Raw genomic sequence first — 23,814 nt, forward strand, 5'->3', positions numbered from 1 at the left:
ACCCTCATATGCATCTTTTTACACTTGTCATGTTGAATGACATCTGTCCTTTTGATGCCCCTAATATGCAGAGATCCCATTGTTGTTAAATTTTATATGCACATTGGCCTCCCTTGTATAGTCATGCCTAAAAAAAATGCCATCTGTATACAGGTGTCAATCCAACAACTTTGTTATTTTTGTTTTATGTAATGATGCAATTTTACATTAAGATAGCAACAGTAGCCTTGGCAGTTTTTAAAGCCGGCTTGTTGCTTGCTCCTTTAAGGGGTCATTCATAGATTTGGAAATATTTTTCTGTGAGTTGGCCAGCATGGCCCATCCCCTTCTTGCTGACGTCTGATTCTATCGCACATCAGACTTTTCCCAGTGGAGCTAGAGAATGAGTTCAATGAAAGCTGTCTGCTTGCAGTCTTAAAAGGGCTGCAGGCATTTGAATTACTATTTCCTCTGCTTCTGCTTGGCTCCCTTGGAGCTTTAAGTCAGCAACACTGTCAAGAGGGACGGTGAGTGTCTGGGATAATCTCACAGAGCAGGAGTGATCCATTAGTTTCTTTCGAATCACTTTCTCTATCAACTGCTTGCGAGGATCTACTGCACGCTTGGAAAAAAAGCTATGAACGGGCTCAGTTCTGCAAGGCAAGGAACGAGGATCACACTGGCTGAATAAAAGTTGTGGCTTCCCAGTCTGAGATAATGGTTTTGTCTGTCCCAGTGATTGCTCTGGGAGCTACATTGGGGACTGCTACCAGCCTCCTTGCCTTATGTGGTCTTACCTGCTTCTGCAAATATAAGCGACCTGGGAAAGGATCCTCTGACAAGGAACAGGATCTGGAGACGGAAAATGCCAGACCCAGCGTGCTTCAGGCACTCCATCAGGTAAAGCAGTATATTGATTTTGTTCTCTCCTCTTCTTTTAGAGATGCTGCTGTTTAACAAGTGTAGATTTTGAGCAAGGTCACCTAGCGTAAGGGATAATGTATGATTTATAGAAATTGTGTGTGTTTGCAGAATTTCAGGGTGTAGCATGACTTCTGTACAAAGGAGGGGGGAAGGGGGCTCAGGTGGCACATGGGATTACAAAAACAACAGCCAGACAGCTTTTGTTTTATGAAAGAGAAAGATGGCATAACAAAGATACAGTGACTCCACAGTCAGTCTGATAGCTGGACAGGATATAATTGATGGACAACTGAAACCTGGATGCCAGATAGTAATAATGTCTGAGCATGGTATAATTCTCATTGATTTATCTATAAACACCTATGTCTATATGTTTTTGCAACACAGGAAAGCATCTTGTGTGTAACTAGCATGCTAAATTCTGGGCAAGTGTCAGGTATAGTAATACATGCTGGTGAAAATTTAAGACAGACAATAACAGATAGCTTGCAATAGATAATTATTGATGAGACACCTGAGAAGAATCTAATGTTACAGCACAATATACATTTAAATGTGCATAATACAGATTAGATGTAGTATGTCAGTCTTCTTGTATCATTTCAGGATTTGAACATTAGAGCATATGAAAAATTATTGTAGCTAGGATTCATAAGGGAGAGGGGATAGGGAAAGTGACAAAATGTGTGTCATGATACAATCCCGCAGTTTACGTAAATAAAAGTGGAGTTTGCACCGTGACATCACCATGTAGCGTCATCATTTTGATATAATTCTGGCTTGCTATGTTGGCATATCAATAATGGGTGAGAATGACAAAGTCTAATTAGACAAAAGATTTCAGTTGTATGGGATCAGGGCTCAAATTCCCTACTAGCCATTCATGGATATGGTCAAATCATTTTCTGGACCCATATATTCTGGTAAAGCATAATAAGTATTATTTGCTTTTGCTTTAACATGATGTGCGAATCTACCCATTATAACTAGTTCAATAAACTATAGTTAAAATATTCTTGGTTAGAATTATGTACGTATGAATGCATCCATTCATTCCTGAGTTTAGCTATTTATTTGGAAAATGGTGAATCATGCTGTTCATTGGTTTTCTTTTAAGAGATAAGTAGAATCCAAAATTCAAATTAGACATTAAAAGAAGTGAAGTTCAAAACTTCAACCATTCTTTATTATATTAAAAGACATGAATAAATACAAAAGTACTAATTCTGGGATTGTGCTGTGTGTGCATGTTTTATTGCATGTGCAAAAAGTGTGTGAAGGCTAATAGCTTTTATTTTGTGAGTCCCAGAGCTTCTCAATTGATGGACTCCTGAATCTGAACCATTTTTTTTTCACATTGTGGAGAAGTTGAGAAAATACTTTAATCCTTTTAGAGGCTTAAGATACCCATTTCACACCATAAAACTATGGAAGGCCTCTTGCTACACTTTTGCCCTTTTTTTGATCAATGGAAGATGTTGACCCTAGCTATCATGAATCAATAATTTTAATTAATAGAATTATATCAGGTTGCAGCAAAAAGTAATCTGATAATTGATAACTATATTTAACTCAAGTTCACGAATTTAAAATATTGCTTACAAATGTAACAATTGTTTCCTGTTTTTTTCTCTTGAAAAAAATGCACATCCACAAATATATTAGGATTTGCATGATGCAGCTGCTTTAATGAGTTGCAGTCAGATGCTGCATTCACACTCCTGTTCCTTAACATTTCTTCCAAACTGAATCCAAATCATGGAGCAACCTACGTCTCTCTCTCTCTCTCTCTCTCTCTCTCTCTGTGTAGCATCTCTCATCTGTGGTTTAGTTACAATCTCTTTTTGCTATATAATGTATCCAAGGGCTCTTTTCATCACATACCTTTATGCCATAGGATAAGATTATGGTACATACCAATAATATTTCAGTTATACAACTGTAGAACATCAATCCAGTTGCAATTTGTTCCCATCCTTCACAGCTTCAAAAGAGCTATACTAAAGGCCCATAGGTTATATCCCATGGGACTTGTGATTTCCCACTTGACTAAATCTGATTTGCAATAATTTGCAATAACATTTTAGCCCTAAACATCTCTGCAGCCTAGGTTAGCCTGCAGAAGAGTGATGTGACCAGGGGCATTTAGTGATCTTTGCAATTGAATGTGGACATCTATATACATAATAACAATAGACTATGAAATATAATGTACTAATAGAACATCTAGATTGAAAGATACTAATAAAACAGAATATTTGTAACTGAGGATTGAACCAGGGTCTTTGTGCTGCATGAGCTTGGTGGTTTTCTTGCAGACATTTCATTAGCAAACTAGGTAACATTATCATTGATGAAGTTACCGAGTTTGCTAATGAAATGTCTGCAAGAAAACCACCAAGTTTAGAGACTGACAAGGACCCCACAGATTGAAAGAGTTATTGCTATTGCATTATATTCCATAGTCTACTGTTAATATAAGTGTTAGTTCACCCTTCTTGCCTCTGAAATTGCTTTAAGGCGGCGGGGCGGGGGAGAGAACAGATGGAGCTGGGGAAATAAGTGGAAAAGAGCTTTTGAAAAGGAAAGCACGTAGTTTGATGATGAAGTACTGGGAGGAAACTTAGGTTTAGTCTCAATAACACCAATTGAAAAGGGATCTCCAATAGCATAACGGTCTGGATACTTGGATAGTTGCTACCACTCAAAATAGATAGTACTGGATTCATAGGTTGGAATGACAGTGAGGCAGGGGGTGGGGGTGGTTTATATGAAAGAATAATTTGTTTAATGCTGTAAAAAGTACTATGTGAGGATCATTTGGGGTCAGCCCTAATTAGTAGATCCGACTCATGTTGCCTAGCAACTAGGGGATCCAAATAAATTTGTACTATACTTCTTACATGTTTTTTAAAAGACCTAGATGTACAGTAATACAGCCTTGATCTCCTCTGCTGTAAGATGAGAGATCTCTGCTTGGAAAAGTTGAGCAGGTTATTTATTTATACACAGCTTAGTTTCTCCATTTATAAGCCACCTCAACTGCCAAAGTGACTCTGTGGGACATGTGTTATTTTAAAACAAGAGCACAAGCAAGAAGACAATAATGAAGAATGGTACATAGCACAAATTAGATTGCTTTGGAGTGCAGGTGGTGGTGGTTCTATTAAAAGAAGCACTGAACAAGCTATTCCTTCCATGTAATGAGCTTTCAGGAATTTAGCCTGATGCCAGATTTTACCTGTAATATAGAGAACATGTTAACGTGCAAGCTGTTTTAGGCTTTCATTTTTCTGTTTTCACTGTGCTACAGAAGTTCCATGAAAGCCTTGTGATTTTAGCTTTAAACAAAATAGCTTTTGAGATACTTAATGCCCAATAAATCAGGACAAGGACTGATCACATCACTGAAATGTGGGGGCAAGAGAAGTTACTTGTGTTATAGTCACAACTACTCTGTCGATTCAGAATCCATCTTCTTACTGCTGGGTTTCTGTTGTAATGGAATGATAGGAAATCTATCCCTTGAATGCTAATCTAATGTAGTGTCTGTTTCTCTAGACACATTCACTATCCACCAACACAGTCAATGAGCAAGTTATCATACCTCGTGTGAATTGGTGTCATAATTACATGATTAAAGGAGCAGCCTGCCTGCCTAATCTTGATTATTGCTTCAGTCTTAAAAAAAAATCCCAGGAAAATGATTCCTTCCCAAATGTGTGTTTTAGAAGAGAAGCCTCTTCCTTTCAATCCTGAAACTTAATTTAGTTTGTTTGTGTGGGAGGTATATTTTCATGTCTCTTGTATCCATTTATAACAGTTGCCTTGCACGTATAATAATTGCAGTAGGTTTTCATCCCTTTAAAAAATATCATTATGTCAAGCACATAGGTTCATGTTTGAATTAATAGCCATGACATTCTGGAGGGAATTAACATGCCATAATTTGGTTTGCTTGAATTGTGTTTGGCTTGTTATGTGAAGCCATCTTTGTACTTTGTAAAACACAGTCAAGTGTGTTTGGCCAATTGTGGTTTACTCAATCTCCAGTAAGCATGGCTTACAGTAGTATGAACCACAAATATTACCATGCATTATTATTGCCCATCTGCATTTGAAGTGCCTAAAATCTTTCTCAAACTGATGCTTTCTAAATGTACTGGTCTTAAACTTGTATAATCCTAAGCCCAAATGGAAGCAATCAAGTTGGGGATGCAGTTAATAAACTAGCAGTTAATTATCATCTAGTTAATAAATGCAGTCAAGCTAGATCTAAAACCTAAGCATATTTTTATTTGCATATTTTTAATTTGTGATGGGTCTGCCTTACAGCAGAATCCTTTCCTCTACTCTAAGCCAGCAGCTGGTGTTTGTTCAGCCTAGCAGTGATTTATTGCCAATTTTACTCATGCCAAAGGGGAAAAAAAATATCCAAAGTGTTATTTAAAGCCTCAGTATTTTACAGATTGTTCTTATTCAAACTTTTATTTCAGATAATTTTATTTAGCACAAAAGGTAGTGGGGATCACTTTTTCCTGACTGACAGAGTATGAACAAGTATACACAATAAACAGGAACAGATGTAGCTGGCAGTGCGGTGGATCCTTTCCCGCTGTATATGGCTCCCAAAAGGACGGTCTCTTGTTACATGATGACAGAATGCCACTAGAGTGTCTGGCTTTGGCATGATGGCTTCAATAAAGTGCCTCATATTTATAAATCCACTGTTACTTAAGTAAGAGAAAATACTCCATAATATATGCATAAGCTTTGCGATGGCCTAAAATACCCATTTGGGCATTGAGTAAGGATAGTGTAGAAATACATATCAGCAGTGAAGTTTTGTTCATATGCAAAACCTTGTTCAAATGGTATTTTATGGACAGGACAATTCTGAGCAGCAATCAGTGTACTGTATTCTGAGATAAGATGCTCTGGTCCAGTCAATTTCATGCTACCTAGATGAGCTATTTTTTCCCCTAAAGAGTTTATCATTTTATTACCTATAATGGGAGGTGTGATTGCTTAATACCAAATGGAGAGTGACTGTGATTACAGTACAATTCTTTGGATTATTACAGTCTTCACTGCTTCTTTTCTATCCCACTGCCCTAAAAAATTCTTTCTGGTCCTCTTTGGAAATTCTGGAAGATTCTGGAAAAATCCTGGCTTGCACAGGCTGGAAGACAGACAAGAAGGAGGAACCATAATTTCTGATTTCTCCCTCCAAGGACAACTCTGTCCTCCAAAGAAAGGAGAAATTAAATAATTTCATACATAGGCATCCATGATACCTATACTGTATATAGAGAGATAGTTTAACAACAACCCCTTTAAGGTTAACAACTCAGTTTTAGAGAGATAATAGATAGACAGACAGACAGACATTCTGTTTGTTCATGGGATTAATTGTATTATGGCCTCTCATATTTATTATTAGGTACTCTTCCCTTTGGCTTTTTTTATCCTAAGGGTTGAAGGACATGTTACTTTTAAAATATGTGTCAATCTTATGCTTTGTTTTAAAACATGGGCAATAATACTAGGACTATTACCATTTATTTATAGCTCCCCATTTACTGTACATATATATACATATATATATGTTAAATGTTTGTTAAGTATTTAATTCTTTGTTAGCAATCCAAAACTACACACACACACACACACACACACACACACACACACACACACACATATATATATATATATATATATATATATATATATATATATATATATATATATATATATATATATATATATATATATATATATATATATATACTGTATATGCTATAAAGCTCAATTAAAAGAGCCAGTGTAAGCAAATTATATGTGCTTCAAGTGCAATGTAGGACCTTATAGGATGGAAGCATAGAATGAAAAGCAAAACAAAAGAAAAAAGAACAGAAGGATTATGTCCCTATAATTCTTAGTTAGGTTTTTCTAATGAAGTAAATAGCCAGTTATTATTTCCTTAAATAATAATTATTTAACTTAATTTAGGCAGGTTCTTAATTTGTGGTCTTGCAAATAGCACACAAGGAATAAACTAAAATACTGCTTTGAACACAATACTATCCAGCCTTTCATAGCTGTTTGGCTACATCTCCCGTCATCTTTATTCTTGGCTATACTTGGCTATGTTTAGAACTGTAGGATCTGGAGCTGATCGTGGCTGCAAAAGATGCTACAATACAGTACATTACGAATCAGAGAGCTTCCCCACAGACAAGCCGACTGGCAAGGAAAGGACTTGGCTGCCCTGAATATTTCCTTTGGGATGTGGTCTACATGCATTAATAACAAGGCAAGAATTATTAAAAAAAGAATGAAAATCATTAATTACACTTCGGCATATGCTTTAATTCTCTCTGCTTTGGCTACTGGAGTGTGGTCAGTAGGCTTAGCTTTTTCACAAGAAAAGGGCAACCCTCAGCATTTTGGAATTTATTTAGAAACATTTGAGAGGGAAGAAAATACCTTTTAAATTTATCAAGACTTCCCATTTTACCCATTCATTCATTCCCACTTGTTCCCATTCATTCCTGTGCACACCCAGGAAAAATATTTTCAGAACATAAATATATGCAATGTGAATAAATCTGCATTTATTACTGGAAAGCTTGACATATCTATTAGGAATTCAAGGTTTATATATAAAGCGTGATTGTTGGGGCTGGGAGGGAAATCATTGCAACCCTTTCCTGTTATTTACTCTAGGGACCTTCATGTATGTACCACAAAATATGGAAGCAATTGCATTTTCTGCTTAAATGATTTCTAATCCACATGGTATATAGAAAAGGGGAAGGAAAGAATTACAAGAGAATTAGGAGTAGGGACTGGGATGACTAATTAAAAATAGATTCTAGCGTGTTTCTTTAGGAAGAAAATTCCTTGATTTCCAAAATATGATGCATAGTATTGTGTCATTCCTCTCATGTACGTTCACAGTCAAAGGGGCATATTTTGCTACAATAAAGTCTAAATGAATGCAATTAAAATAAAATCTGGGGTCTTTTTGTTTCAGTTTAATGTTGAGAAGACAGCAGAACCAGTACAACCCCGGACAATCCTCGGCTTTCCTCACATCTATGGCCCAAAGCCTGTTGTTACCACCTCAGAAATTGTTAACTATGTAGATTACAATTTGAAGACAGTAGAAGAACCGTGCAAGGGAAAACCTGAAGCCCTGGATAAGAAAAGAATGACCATACAAGTCAACGAAGAGCTATTTCTTCTCCCTCAAAATGGTAGGGCCTTTGTTAAATTGCTTATGATTGCTTCTTCTTTAAATGAGAAAACTTAATGAGTTTTATTTTTAATGATGAGTCCGAGAGCATATGACCAGCATAGTAAAAGTATACAGTTAAGGGTTAGGCTTACACTGTACAATAATGTACCATATCAAAGGTGAAATGCACCAAGGCTTTAAACAAACTTAATCTACATTATCTCAGCTTTGAGTAAATTATCTATGTAATTGTTCCCATCTGGCAAATTTCATCCTATTGTTCAATGCCCTTATTGGTTTTATAAAAAAAACTCATTTTATTCTTAGGATGGTAGTGGATATTCAATTTTCTAGCGGATTTGCTATCAGGCATGATAAAGCTTCCAGAAGCATATAAAGAAATGCATTCTGAGTGGAAAAATCATTTGCACTCAGTTATTTTCAATGTCTTGGGGATAGAGAGCTCTGCCTATTATACCGCTAAAAAAATAAAAGAAACATTATTTCGGGCAAGCTAGGAGATTTCATTTGGATATTAATAGGGCAGCTTCCCATTTTGTAGTCTATATCATCCTCAGATAGTGTGATCAATAGCCATAGTGACTGAAGATAATTTAATTTATTTATGTTATTTTTAAATGATTTCTTACGCAACTGCATTTCAAAGTGATTTAAATTAAAGTATAACAACCGTACATGAAAATAATTGTTATAATAATTTTTAAAAATAAATAATTCCAAATGTTGTAGGATAAGAAAAATAAAACTGAGCCATTTGTTCAAAAGCCAGGCTTGGGTGAAGAGATTCAACAAGCACCTGAAAGCTATAACAGTATAGACACCTTACAGATATTAAGATGCAGATTTTTCCAGAGAACAGATGCACTTAACTTATAATTCAACACAATCGGAGAGCACCATGGGAAAGGCTTATGTAGAAAAACCCTTGAATGCACAACAGATGTCGACAGCTCAATATGGCGTTGTGAATGTCTTAATATATATTATTAAGCTGGTTTTAATGACAATAAATAAAAATCCACTTCTGTTTTTCTGAATGTTTCACACAGAAATTAAACTGATGCATTTATTACCTTTAAACGATTTAGCTTGCTATTACAATTCATCCTTTTAAAGAATAGTGATGCCTTGCTCATGGATGCATGCACTGCAATGGTTGTGAATAAAGAAAGACAAGAAAGAAAAACCTTAAAAGATTCATGTCAGATGGCAAATTGGAAATGCTCCTAGGAATGAAGTGGAAGAGGATTCTGACATCTTAAAGGGTTTGTCCAGTTTTAATTTTAGAGTTTCAGATGGATCATTTTCTCTGGCTTCTCAGATTTTACCTCCAGCAATGAGCCGTTCAGTGGTTTTGGGAGATGTCCTGGCTCTATTCCTTTTCATAGAGAGCCAGACAGATAGACATATTATACATTCTTTAAGAAAACTTCTGAAATCATCACATGGCCAAAACATCTTCCTGGGAAATATCAAAAGCCAATGGCTTTCACCTAGTGTTTTGCTTGGAATGTCTATATATCTCCCCTTCTAATATCAAGGATAACCAAAAGAACTTCAGCGAAATGAAGAAGGATATGAGGAACAGTGTCACCCACTCTCCTATGTTTGTGGTTGCTTAGGTCTACCATGGCAACCATGTTGCAGATAGGCAAACCTCTTATTGTAGCTATTTTGTAAGAAGACATGACAAGCTGTCTTGTGATAAGCATGTAAGTAAAACTATCTTGAGCTGAATCAAGAAATGAATCTTTGCACCAAGAACAGAAAGATTACCCTAAAATTATGGGCAGAAACAGACATAAATGGTGCCTTCTAGATATTGTCATTGTCATGAGGTAGATTTGGTCTCTGCATATGGGAAGAGATTGACTGAGATTGATTGAGTATGAAGGATGCTGTGAAGGGACTCTCTTTTCCTGGTTCTAGGACTGCTGGGACGCTGCTCAGTTTCTAAAAGATGTGGTCCAGCAGATTGTCAAATGGCCCAGCAGACTGTCCCAGAAGGAAGACACCATGCCCTGATATAGCTCACAGCCTTATTACTAGCACCAGCTGTTGCAATGGCATAGCAGATGAACACATCCAGCTGAAAAAGTAATTAAACTCAGGCACTTCTGTTCCACAGCTATTGGAAGCAATGTTGGCATCCTACTTCTTTCTCTGCAATTCAAAATCCAACTGCATTTTTTTATTTGATTTATTATTATTATATTTATATGCCGCCCTTCTCCCTAAGGACTCAGGGCGGCTCACAACAAAATAAAAACTAAAAAAGAACATGAAAATACAAAAATTAAAAAAGAATTAAACAGTAGATATGTTCAATACATAGTAATTTAACCTGATAAAACCAAATTTAAAACCATAGTCAGTCCAGGCCCGATTGTTGAAACATCCATGTCTTCAGGTCACGGCAGAAGGACCGAAGGTCAGGGGCCATCCGCAGCTCCGGAGGCAACTCGTTCCAGAGGGTCGGTGCACCCACAGAGAACGCTCTCTCCCTGGGGGTCGCCAGCCGGCATTGCTTAACCGACGGAACTCTGAGGTGGCTGACTCTGTGGGAGCGAAGCGGGCGGTGGGAGGTTGACAATGGCAGCAGGTGGTCTTGGCTTGTTCCAAATCTTTACTGTGATTCAAATACAGCATCAAGAATATCCTTCTTCATCCTTGGAGCACTCAACTATATTGGATGTGTGAATAAAATTACTGAGCTTTTTGATCCTGCAAGTATAAACAACATCAAGAACAGGCCAAGTCCCTGTGGTTACTCTGGCTATCCAGTTTCAATTAGTTCTGGGTTTTTCATGCTTCCAGGCTCATGATATGCTGATTATTTGATCCAAAGGCAAACTCATCTTTTTAAGATCAGTGTCAGGAAGATCTGGAAACACTGCAGGTCACCCAAGCATTGTTCTTAACCAACAACAAGCTGATCAGTTCCTGGCTAAGTAATTTCCATTCCAGGGTGTATTTGATGAAAAGGAAACTGATGGCCTTCTTCCACATTGCCCTTATGACTATTATATACCTGATTCTGAGAACAACAATTCCAAGGATTCAACCGTATGTTCTTTCTGAGCTGGAAATGGAGGTCTTTAGAGAACTACATTTTATAAATACAGATTATTATTATTATTATTATTATTATTATTATTATTATTATTATTATTATTATTATTATTAATTTAATTTGTATATCGCCCTTCTCCCGAAGGACTCAGGGCGGTGAACAGGGCAATACATAATAAAAAACAAGATACAAAAATTAAAAAGTAATTAAACAGCAATGCCCGTAATAAATTAATACAGATTAAAAAGTTAAGATCAATTTATAAAACCCAACCCCATCCCATCAGGCCAGGCCAGCTTGTTCAAAAAGGTAGGTTTTAAGATCACGCCGGAAGGAGCGGAGATCAGGCGCCATCCGGAAGATGGTTCCATAAATCCGGCGCGCCCACAGAGAACGCCCTCCCCCTGGTTATAGATTATAGTAACAAAGGCTGGTGAAAGGCTGCATGAGTTCTTCCCTCCCTCTTATCGTATTCTGAATTAGGGAGAAGTCAGTCTGAGTTTCTTTTCCTATTTTTGCTGTTCTTTGGCTTTAAAGAATGCTTCCCTATATATAACAACTGCTTCTGCTTAGTTTCCTCAAGTTCATCTCCATGGCTCTCTCCACCTACTCTTTGATGGCATGGTTTCAAAACTTATAGAGAAATGTCTAATATATGCAGGGCCAACCCAAGAAATTCTGGGCAAGCATAGGCCAATCCATAATCTCCCTGTTTAATGTCCAAAATATACAGCTATAACAATGAAACCAGTTTTATGTGCACATGATTGAATTTCAAAAGTAAATATTATGCCTAGCTCACAAAATGCCCATGGGTAGGGGACTTAAGCTGGTCACCTGGGATTTCTGGTGGCCTTGTAGAAAGACCAAGGTCTACTCTCGACCTATCCTATTTGCCATCAGGCCAAGGATATGTCCAAGAAACCCACAGCACTACTTCAACCAATACCTATATCCCTAGTATACCATCATATTTGATTTCATGATAAAATTCCTGTGATTCGTGTGTGACTGTGTATATATGGAAATCCAAATTTGAGGTTGCACAATATAAGCAATGAAATCAGAAGAAAATCAACTGTATCACTTATTTACAAAAACAATTACTTCCTTGAATGGGGCCATTTACACAGCAATTGTTAAGACGTTCATCAACATTTATGCTACCAGAAATGTCCAAATTTTCAAAATATCATAAAACTTTGAGTTACAAATAGCTTAGGTAATTTTATTGAAGAGGGAGAAGTAGGGCAGATATGTCAAACTCGCGACATCATGTGATGTTGCACAATGTTTCGGAGCTTTCTCCCCATTGCCGGCAATGCGGTGGGCGTGGTTTCTTCATGACACATCCGGCCCACAAGCCAGCAGTTTGACACCCCTGCTGTAGGGCTTTTGTACTTTTCTTCAACAAAATCTTTTGATATGGCTCCAAAAATTGTCAAAAGTGCGTTTTGATGTCATAAAAGAGGAAAATTACTATACCTAGGGACATTTTTTCATATTAACTCTAATTTGTTTAACTTTGATCAAATCAAATTTTGCTCTGACCCTGATTCTTTGTCTTGATTCTATTTCCATGAAGTACAGCCATGGTGGCGAACCTATGGCACCCGTGCCACAGGCTGTATGCAGAGCTGTCTCTGTGGGCACGTGAGCCATCACCCCAGAGGGACGCGGGGCCAGGCTGCTCCTCTCCCCCTCTCCATGTGCACCAGTGCTCTCGCTCTCTTTCTTTCTCTACACTGGGAGTCAGGGAGCAGCTGCAAGAGCTGGGCGGAGAGAGGGGAGAAACCAGAAGCGGCGCAGAGAAAGAGGTGTTGAGACGAGCTCAAGGGCCAGGGAGGGAATGGGGAAAAAGATCGCTCTTGCCACAGTCTCCCTTCTGCTGGCCACTGGGAAGCCTGGCAGCATGGCTTGGCACAGGTACACAAGGAAACTCCAGTGTCCCAGACTTGCAAGTGAGTTTGGGCGCTCCCCAGGTTTTAGTGCTGCAGCGGGACAAAACTCACCAAAGGGCTGAGTTCTCTTCACGCGGGTTTGTGGTGCCTTAGTGAGAATGGCTGCTCCCCTCCACCTTCCCATCTCCCCTTAGCTAAGGGGCACTTTGGCTTGGGCAGCTGGGGGAAGGGGAGGCCCGGCTTGTCTCAGGGGGCCGAAGGGGCAGCCAAAGTTAGCCCTCCAGCTTAGAGAGGAGGGCTGTATAAGGAGAAGAAAGATAAAATAAATAACACATGCTGGATAAACCAGTACTGTAAACTCCAACTGTACTTGCAGTGTGACAGCAGTTAAATCAGTGGTGCCACATTTCAAAGTTACAATTAGAGTACTCCGATTGCAGCTGCTTTCTTGCAGGTATGTGGGATGGCGTGGGACCCACAGGTTTTGCAAAGTGAAGAGAGGACGTTGGTTACAGCTTATTAGGAAAGATAAAATAGACAACCAAGAATGCTTTATTGAACATTCTTCATCCAGATTTTGTATCAGTTGCATCTGCTAATACAGGTGTTCTGAGACATTCTTCTGTTTTAATTTTTTTCCCCTTGTTGTTTTTTGGAGTTTTCATCCTGCTTTCATGAGAGGGCAGTGTTTGGGAGGGAGTGTAGCTGCCCTCTTTCCCCACCCACCCCTTCAGCCATCAGCTAAGCAAGAAACCCACCTGCCCACACTTTTCCCCTTTTCTGAGGCTTTCCTTGTTGTGACCATTTCTGTTGAGGATTGGTGGGGGGTGGCTGTTTGGTTGTTATTCCCCTCCCATCTGCTGGGTAGTTGCAGCAGGTTTTGGTCTCTTCTGTTGTGCTTTGAGGTTACCCATGAAGCAAGTTTGTTTTGGGGGGGATCCCCACTCCAGTTGCTAAGCTTGCTTAAACCCTCTTCCTCCACCTCCTCCTCCTCACTAGAGCCCCCCTTTGTCTGCAACCAGCCCCCACCCCGGCCTCTGTTTCGCCTTGCCTTGCCCTGCGGCAATGGCAACCCCCTCCCTGCCCCCTCCCTCCCCTCCCCTCATTCTGGAAGATGAGCCTCCTGCCCACTGCCCCACCTGCCAGAGACCCTCAGGATCTCCCCCAACCATGCCCGGCCCCGATAGGCATCCCTCCCCAGGAGCAACATAGAGGTGGCCATGCCCATCCTGGCCACACCCACCAAGTTGCCCACCCAGCACCCAGTGATACATACAGTAAGTGGATTTGGGGTTGTATTTTGGGCACTTGGTCTCTAAAAATTTTGCCATCACTGAAGTACAATCCCCATTCATTTTATATCATGGCTTCAAGTGGTAATGGTCATCTTATCTGGAATAGGGCACAATTTCTAATTAACATTCTTTTGAGTTTCAGGTGGGGTGAAGGATGTTTGTGTCACTGAACGCCTGAGTCCTGAAAATGCTGCAGCCTTCAATCAAGTCCCAGAACTTCATTATTGTCTGGGCTACAACCGACAGAAAGAGGCTCTGTCCGTTGCTTTCCTAGAAGGTAAAGACCTCCAGTTTTGCAAGTTGGTGATTGAAAATATCTGATAGTTATAATTTATTAAATGTGTATGTCACCTGATTCTTAATGTCTCTAGGCAGCTAACAGTCAAAGAAATTACAATGCATTCAATAAAATGTAAAATAAAAATAAAAATACATGATGGCTAATTTGATGAAACAAGAAGTATCATTCTCTCTTGTCAACATCCTGAGTGAAAAGCCATGTCTTCATGGCTCTTCTTAGCAACATCCAGTGCTTTTTTGGTGAAAGAAAAAGGTGCCGGAACTCACACATGTCATACAACCCACCTTGCCTACCCTACAAGGTTCCATCCAAAAAAGGTGCCGGAACTCCATTCTGAGCGTTCTATGACAAAAAAAGCCCTGGCAACATCAGAGTAATCATAGGATTATTCCAAACAAATGAGACTTTAGGAGGGGTCCTTGGTGCTCTCTGAGCTTGCATGTTTTGTTGCAGACGTTTCATTACCCTAACTAGGTAACATCATCAGTGCTAGTAAAGAGTGCTGTTTGCTGTCAGTTTATAATCTGGTGTCTTGCCTTTAAGACTTTAAGAAAAGACATTTATAGAGAGAGTCAGTCTGGTGTAGTGGTTAAAGGCATCAATCAGTAGAAACTGGGCAATTATGATTTCAAGTCTGGCCTCAGGTATAAAGTCAGCTGGGTGACCTTGGGCCAGTCTTCTTTCTCATCCCCAGTAAGAAGGATGAGGCAAAACCACTTCCGAAAAATGTTGCCTAGAAAACTGCAGGGACTTATCCACACAGTCACCAGGATTCAGGGCTGGATTTAAAGGTATAAAGATAAGAAAGCAAAGAAAAAACATATTAAAAGCTATAAAAATATTCATATAAGTTACTTTCCAAGCAGTGATTTGCATCCTCATAGCTAGTGGGGGGGCAATCAAATACATAACTTTAATGTCTCACATTTATCATCATTTTACTTTATTCTAAACACAAAATTAAATTATTTTGCATATGGCAAACATAACAGAAGAGAATAAGTAATTGACTAGGTCACATAAAGGTCCAATAAAGGCATAACTATCCTTATCCGATAAATTATAGTTTAATTTACCCTAGTAATAAGCCATGGCTCCATCTATTAGTTCTTTGCCCTTCTCTTCTCATACAGCTGACTTTTGAAAAGCTTTACTGGTTTTGTATGATATCTGAATTAGGAGATAATGGAGGATAATGCAGAAGAATGTTGGTCACTCTTGATTAAAAAAAACAAAACCAAATCAGTATTTCTGTGGGCCTCTAGGCATTGCTAAACTATTATATCTCTCACTCTTGGCCATGCTGGCTAGGACTATTGAATTATCATTTAGAGACCTCTGGATGTCCCCCCCTCAATCCCAACACTCCTCCCCACTGTGACAATTAACAGGTTCAAGATGACTACATATGTGGGCATAAATCATCTATGACAGACATGTCAAACACAAGGCCCAGGGGCCAGATCCGGCCCGTGAAGTGGTTTCATGTGGCCCGTGAAGCCATCCTGGAAACAGTGACAGAATGGCCCCGACTGCCTTGGCCCTGGCCCAGAGACCCTCAGATCTGTCCCACTCCTGCCCAGGCCCCCATAGGCACCCTTGATGAGAACAATGTAGAGCTGGCCATGCCCACCCAGTAGGCCATACGCACTCTAGCCACGCCCACCCAGTAGGCTACGCCCACCCTGGCCACACCCACCCGGCCCCCAGAGGGCAACCGCCCTGCTGATGCGGCCCTCACTGAAATTGAGTTTGACACCCCTGATCTATGATATTAATTCAAAAATGAAACATAACAGAGTTCACCAGATTACATTGCTCCTCTCTTATTTTCTTTTTCTTTAGATATTTCTAAATCACCATAAAACCAAGATATGAATGGCATTAATTACAATGAAAGGAAAACAGCTATGTTTTCTGCTGCCCTTAATTTATGTCAGAATACAACTCTGTCCTACGTAATCTATGTATAATCAGGATGACAGGTGACAGAAGCCTGTAGTTTGACCCATGTCCAATTAAGCTTGCAGAGATAGAAATGTGCTTTTTTGCATTACATCAAAGCCTTGACTTTACTCTAAATCAAGCCAAATCAAATGGAAGTGGTCTCTTGAAAATACTTTAGCACAGGATTTAAATGCTAAATGTTATCTGAATTTTCCCCTTCACTCTGCCTCTACTAGTTTTATATGGAACGACAGCAGGAGACCAAAACAGTGGAAGTGATTGCTACATCTTAGGCACTTTGGTGAGCAACTCTGGAACTATAGAAGCCCAGACTGTGATGAAGAAGAAGCAAGCCCACATTGTCTGGGAGGAAGCTCTATTGTTTCTGGTCAAGGAGAAGGAGCTACCAGAGGGGACACTGACTCTCACCTTGAGGAACTGTGACAAGTTCTCTAGACACAGCATTATTGGTGAAATTAAACCAAATCTGGCTTCTGTAGGGGAACAATATGGACCAATACAGTCTGAGAAAGTGAAAGTCCTTGACAAGGTATTCTATCAATTCACTTATAGTATATTACTGCTTGTTATATTCTCCTGTTGGGATGTAGAATGCTGCATGTCAGTGTTCCTAAACTTCTGAGACGTAATTCACTTTATCCCATGTTCACAATGACAACATTGTTATTAGATTCTTTGAATGTTTCACCATTTGCATATACAGAAATATTGAATATGATCCCCCTTGGATTCCATTCTTGGCCCAGTGCTAGTCAATGTTTTAATGAATGATACACAGATGAAATGGAAGGGATAGAAAGGCTGATACTGTGATACTAAGCTACAGAATTGGCTAATAATTTAAAGCAGTGGTTCTCAACCTTTTTTTAATCGGGTGCACAATATTGAATATAGTAGCAATTCTGTAGCACACCAAAAATTGTTAATCTTATATACTTATTTTTAAATATATAACTCATGCTTTGAGGGGATGTTATGATTTTTTTAGATATCTACATTGTATTGAATATACATATTATATAGAATATACCTAATGCAAACAACAACAAAAAATAACATAAGAAAAAAAATAACATGGTACACTAGAAATAAGCCTATGACACATGGCACATTAGTTAAGAACCACCTCATTAAAGAACACCATCAAGATTTAAAGTTACCTTGCAAGGTTTAAGCCAAATTCAAAAGAATAATGTTCAGTGAAGAGGTATGTAATGTTCAGCAGCTAAGCAAGAAAAATCAAATGTAGAAATACTGGGAAAAATTTGTCTCGGTTTGAATTTTGTGGGAGAAGCTTCTGGCAATCCTAGAGGACCATCACTGGACAAAAACAATTATGGTAATTGTAATACAGTCTTGGAATGCATTAACAGTTGTGTGTGTGTGTGTGTGTGTGTGTGTGTGTGTGTGTGTGAGAGAGAGAGAGAGAGAGAGAGAGAGAGAGAGAGAGAGAGAGAGAGAGAGAGAGAGAGATTGTCCCCTGAACCAGTTACTCCACGCAAATATGATGAACCCACCAAATTCCAAAACATGCAACTACTAGCTGATGCCCAAGAAAAGGAAAATCAATCACCTTAGCCCAATGAGACCAAATGGATCTTTACAGCTGTTCAGAACACCAACAGGGTGGTGTTTTATTTTGGGTTTTATTCCAGAGGGCAAGCACTATGACTTTTCAGAAGATGTTTAGAGGTGCTAAAGTTGAGGTCTTGCTACTAGTGTCACTATTCTACAAATAATAAATAATAATTCTGAGCCCAGGAGAACTCTAGCAGGTGGCTAATTACACCTCTCAAGCAGATGGCTTCAGTCAGTCAACTTACAGATGGTCTCCAGGAACATACAATACCAAGAATGCCAAGAAACTGTTCGTACATAATAAGTGCAAGATATACTATCCAGTTATATTTAGCAACTGACAGTCGTATTTCTCATTAATTGGCCTTTTTCAGACAGCCTCTGAGGTTGTAACAAAGTAGAAATGCTGTCCCAAACCTGAAAAGAGCAGATTAACAGGCTTGGAATTGTGTCCTCATTTTGCAGTTTAACCATATGGAAACAAAGAGTACCTCACAGGGGACCTCAGAATGGCAGCTATTACACTGTGAACCGGGAAAGAAGTCCTGAATCATTAATTAGATGCTAGGCAGAAAAGAAACTTTAAAAAAAAGAGCAGGAGGAAAAGAGGCAATATTTTTGGTACTTATTTCCACGATGAGCTTATTAGGTTTATTAAAAGCTAGGGTTGTATGATAATGCCAGTTTCAAGCTTTGATTGGAAAGTGATTCAGTTGAATCCCCTTCTAATTGCTGAATCAAATTGATGCATCCAATCAAATTGGGTGACTTTGAACTGATTTGACCTTTCTATATACAGAAACATACCTTTCATCCAATCAAATATATGATTAATATTCAATCAATTTGACTAGTCAAATTGATTCAAACTGATAATTCAGAATGGATTTTGGATGAATTGAATAGCCTGCTGAAAGTTTTCCATGTCTTTTCAACAGTTTCACTGAAAAATGCCAGATTCTTCTTCATTGTAATTCTGTCCTGTAGATTTTAAAATGGGCTTGGGTAATTCATTGATTTCCAAAAAGAAGTATCACATCACAGTACCTTCTGGTATCACAAAAATATAAAACTGTATCTCCTGCATTCCACCAACTAGCTTAGAATCAAAGCCTTGTAGTGCCATTTTAGTCATTTTAAGGACAGACCCCAATTAGAGGCAATGGTTTAGAAGTGGGTGTATCATGAAAGCATTTGCTTCAATACTGTAAGAATATTTTAGGGCTTTTAGAAATGGATAACAAGAAATAGTTTAACCCACGTAATAAAATTGTCCAAAACATTTTTTTTCTGATGAAGCACTAAGAAAGAAAGAAAGAAAGAAAGAAAGAAAGAAAGAAAGAAAGAAAGAAAGAAAGAAAGAAAGAAAGAAAGAAAGAAAGAAAGAAAGAAAGAACATAATAAGCAAAGGACAATATTTCTCTCTGTACTACTCTCATATTTTCAAAAACTTTAATATCAAAACTTTAATCAGTAGATTGAATAAAATTGTAGCCCCACTGCAGAATGTCTTCACATAGAATGACACTTCACGACTTTATCTAATAAAAGAGCAGACCAGAGAAATACCACTAGTAAGAAATGTCTCTCTTCTTATCCCCTATGAACTTCAGAAGGAAAGCTCCCTTTCCACCTGGTTGCTAGGAAACATGCATCCAGAGTTAATAGGTAGTTGCACATCTGTGGCTTTCATATCTTTAAAACACCTTGAAGAGGCTACTGAAAGATAACCCAGAGTTTGTAGCTTTGTAGCATGCTTTACAATCACTGTTATCTTCGCATTTACTTTAGTTCTGCAGATACCCTGTTTAAATCTCCCCACAGCCTAATGTAAACAAAAATGCAGAAGCCCATATTGGAAGAAAGATGAAACGTGTATTGAACTTTACATCATAATGCAAAACAAAGGTGTGAGTGTGTTCACCCTTTATATTCTGCTGTACGGATCTTTGTCTTTTCTACATACAGTACCTACCTTATTCTGTGGTTGTCAGTCATCTTCTTTGTGTAGACAAAGGTAAGAAATAAAGTGTGCATTCCTTTTCTGTTTGTCTCCATGAACTGCAGGAACCAGACTCAGGCTATGGGGAAGTTCTGCTTTCTATCAGCTATTTGCCTGCAGCAAATCGCCTGCTTGTGGTGCTTATAAAAGCCAAGAATCTCCATTCCAAACAGCTGAAAGAACTCATTGGAAAAGGTATGGGAGAAATAAAAGTCTGCTGACAAACTGCCACCAAATAAAATATTTTAATTATTTTATGCTAAGTATACTATTTAGGCATATGTGAAATGGGCAGCTGTATAAATTTAATAAAATGCATATATTTTTATTAAGTCATGTAAGGAGGCTCTGAGCTTCTGCTAAGATTCAACAGCTGGACTTTAAGAAAGTATTTGAGCCTCAGTCTCCATCTGTCATTTTGAAGCAATAATATTGTCCTAACTGGTCAAGTTTCATGAGATTGTGCAAATGCTATCCTGAATCATTGCCTGGACATTGCAGTAAATTGACCTAGAATTTGTGGCTCAGTCTAGAGTAGAGGTGATATGACTTGACCTGTGGACAAACTCATTCAACACTGGCAACACAGCCAGTTGTATTTTAAATGGAAATGTACTCCTCCCTCTGTGAAACCAGTTTTTCAGGTCTTGGGTGCTTTTGAAGCCAGCCTTGGTCATGGAAGATCCATGACAGATGAAGGATGAGTAAATGAGATGGGGAAGTGACTGAAAGAGGGGAGGGATTATACCATCATGTCACCCATCTAGGCATGCCCTCAGTCAAACAGCTGTTGATTTCTTTCCATCACAATTGAGAAATGGGTACCATAAATTACAATGCTTAGATGTTGGAACAGAACCAAGGAGACCCATACTGATGCTCCCATTTGACCACAGTACTGACAGTGTAACTCTGGGCCCATCTGTCTCTCAACTGAATTTGACAGCTATCTCACCTGGTTGATTTAGGAATAAACCTATACATATTTAAATTAAAGTTTTTAAGATATACTCAGTATGATTTGTTCACCAATATTGAATAATTTTTCCTTTTAGCATTTTAAAAGCTATAAGTCAGTAGCTATTTTTGAAGGGACTGCAGGAACTTCATCCAAGACTTGAGAGGGCTACAGATTCTGCTCCCCAGCTTTAGAGACAGATGTGATATACAAATAATAAACAGACAAACAAACAATACTTATTCATATTGTTGAACAATTGTTCGTAAGCAGGGAATATACAATTTAAACTGTGAGGACAGACACAGTGCCATTTAGTCTCCCTTTTTTAAACTATGTGTTCTGAACAAAATGAAAAACCACAATTCTTAGCTGTTCACAGCACCTGTCAGCTTGGCAAGTGGGTATGTGTGATGAGCACAGGGGGAAAGATTCACAATCTAGGGAATTCATTTGTGCGCCTGGGTGCATATGCATGTACAGGAAAGAAGAAAGAAAGAAAGAAAGAAAGAAAGAAAGAAAGAAAGAAAGAAAGAAAGAAAGAAAGAAAGAAAGAAAGAAAGAAAGAAAGAAAGAAAGAACTTTTTCAGGTGTTAACACTGTTAAGCATGAGGGCTTGAAAATAGGGAATGGATAAACATATAAGCTAGGCTTGAAGCTTACATGACTGAAGACGCATAGAATATATGTGTAAATAGCACAAGTGATTATGTTTATGTATTATGTCAGATGTGTTTATAGGAAACTTGGCCACTGCTGGCTCAGGATCAATCCACTCTTAATCCACCATGAAATAATAATCCTACACCCTTTATCAATTGCCACATGCAGGCCTCATGGTAAAAAAGGCTGCCCATTCCTCCTTCAGCTAAATGTTAAGAATGATTAATGCCTTTAAAAGTATCCAACAGATTGATGCACTTAATCACTGTTGGTATGTACAGATTTGGGTGACATGATTAATATGAGCCACAAAATGAATGGAACAGATGCTGAATGGGCAGGGTTTTTAGAAATATAAACTGTGGTGTATGATAAAAGATTATGTGTGGATATTTGAATATGTGTGGATTGCATGTATGTATTTAATGTATTTTTTCATGGTGTTATGTAAATAATTCAAAGCTTACATAGAATTTATATGTAAAGTCTCCGATGGGGTCCATTCAAGAATTCTTAAAGGTATAAAAAGTAAAATGGGTAGAATCAATAATTAAAAAATAGCAAGCTTTGAGGAAGGAAAATCAACTAGCCTTCAACAAAGATAAATCCTGCCTTTATTTATTTATTTACTTTATTTTATTACATTTATATACCGCCCTTTCCCGAAGGACTCAGAAACCCTAGAGCAGTGATTCCCAACCTTTTCTATACCCCACACCCCTAGAATGCTTCTGATATATTCTCGCACCCCTTACAAAAGTTTGAAATAACGACAATGAATTATGCATATACATTATAATTTTGAAACTTCTAAACCCAAATTTTCACACCCTCTGCTCTAGAGTATACTTAGTAGATGTGGAATTAGGAGACTGGCCCTTTTATGGATTGCTAAATGGTTAAAAAACAAAAATCAGAGTTTTTTTTTCTCCCTCCCTCGGCTTCAATTTTGGAGAATTTAGGTTGGCCCAATTTTTTTCGGGGGGGGAGGGTGATAAATATGATAAATAATAAACAACAATGAAAAGACATTTCATGTAAGAAATGCCTCAAAAAGAAAGCACGTCAGGCTATAAAATGATATTGTCAAATTGTAACAGAAAACTATGCTATCCATTATCACAATGTGCAGCTAAGCACCTGAAATTCTGTGGGAGCTATCTCTGACCACCTGTGAGGACATTCGATGTGGGAAGAAGCTAAATAGAGATGTCTCTTCTCAGTAGATTCTTAGTCCTCTTCCCATGTCTCATGAATAGTTTGGTCCTTGGTGATAGTTGACATTTTCAAGAATTTCTCAAGTTATTAGTTGTCAGAAGGAAGATAGAAAATACTGACACCTCAAGGCTGATTTCATATGACCAAATCTTATCCCTATCCCTGCAGATATATCTGTCAAAGTGACACTGAAGCACCAGGCATTGAAACTGAAAAAGAAGCAGACAAAGCATGCAAAACACAAGATCAACCCAGTATGGAATGAGATGATCATGTTTGAGGTGCCCCATGATCTGCTCTGTGCTTCAAGTGTAGAGCTGGAGATGCTAAGCCAGGATACTGATGGGCAGAACCGCTTACTGGGCAAGTGTAGCCTTGGTCTGCATGCTGCGGGAACCGAGAGGAACCACTGGGAAGAGATGCTGAGGAACCCCAGGAGGCAGATTGCTATGTGGCACCAACTTCACATGTAGATAACAAGGTAGAAATGGTGATCCTCTCATGTCCAGTAACCTGGTCTCAGAAAAAAATCTGTTTCAACATCCTAAACACGCACATATCATGAATTGAATCCATTCACGTGATCAAGCACAAGTCTTGTTTATTAATACTGTTCATAATTGTTTTTTATTAAATAAATATTGTTGAAATGGGCTAGTCAAAATGGCAAATAGTTCATTGAGCAGTGAT

At 38.5% G+C, this 23,814-nt stretch overlaps 1 protein-coding gene across 1 annotated transcript; it reads left to right on the plus strand.

The window, feature by feature from the left end:
- Positions 1-696: 696 nt before the first annotated feature.
- Positions 697-23,597, plus strand: SYT13 (synaptotagmin 13; the record flags this gene model as incomplete). The annotated part of the gene is made up of 6 exons (XM_083349083.1): positions 697-879; positions 7,943-8,165; positions 14,579-14,713; positions 16,921-17,234; positions 20,351-20,480; positions 23,293-23,597. 6 exons carry the CDS (start codon positions 697-699, stop codon positions 23,595-23,597), a joined length of 1,290 nt encoding a protein of 429 aa, XP_083205209.1.
- Between the last annotated feature and the right edge of the window lie 217 nt (positions 23,598-23,814).

The sequence above is a fragment of the Vipera ursinii genome (assembly GCF_947247035.1).
Source record: "Vipera ursinii genome assembly, chromosome: 1".
Classification (NCBI taxonomy): Eukaryota; Metazoa; Chordata; class Lepidosauria; order Squamata; family Viperidae; genus Vipera; species Vipera ursinii.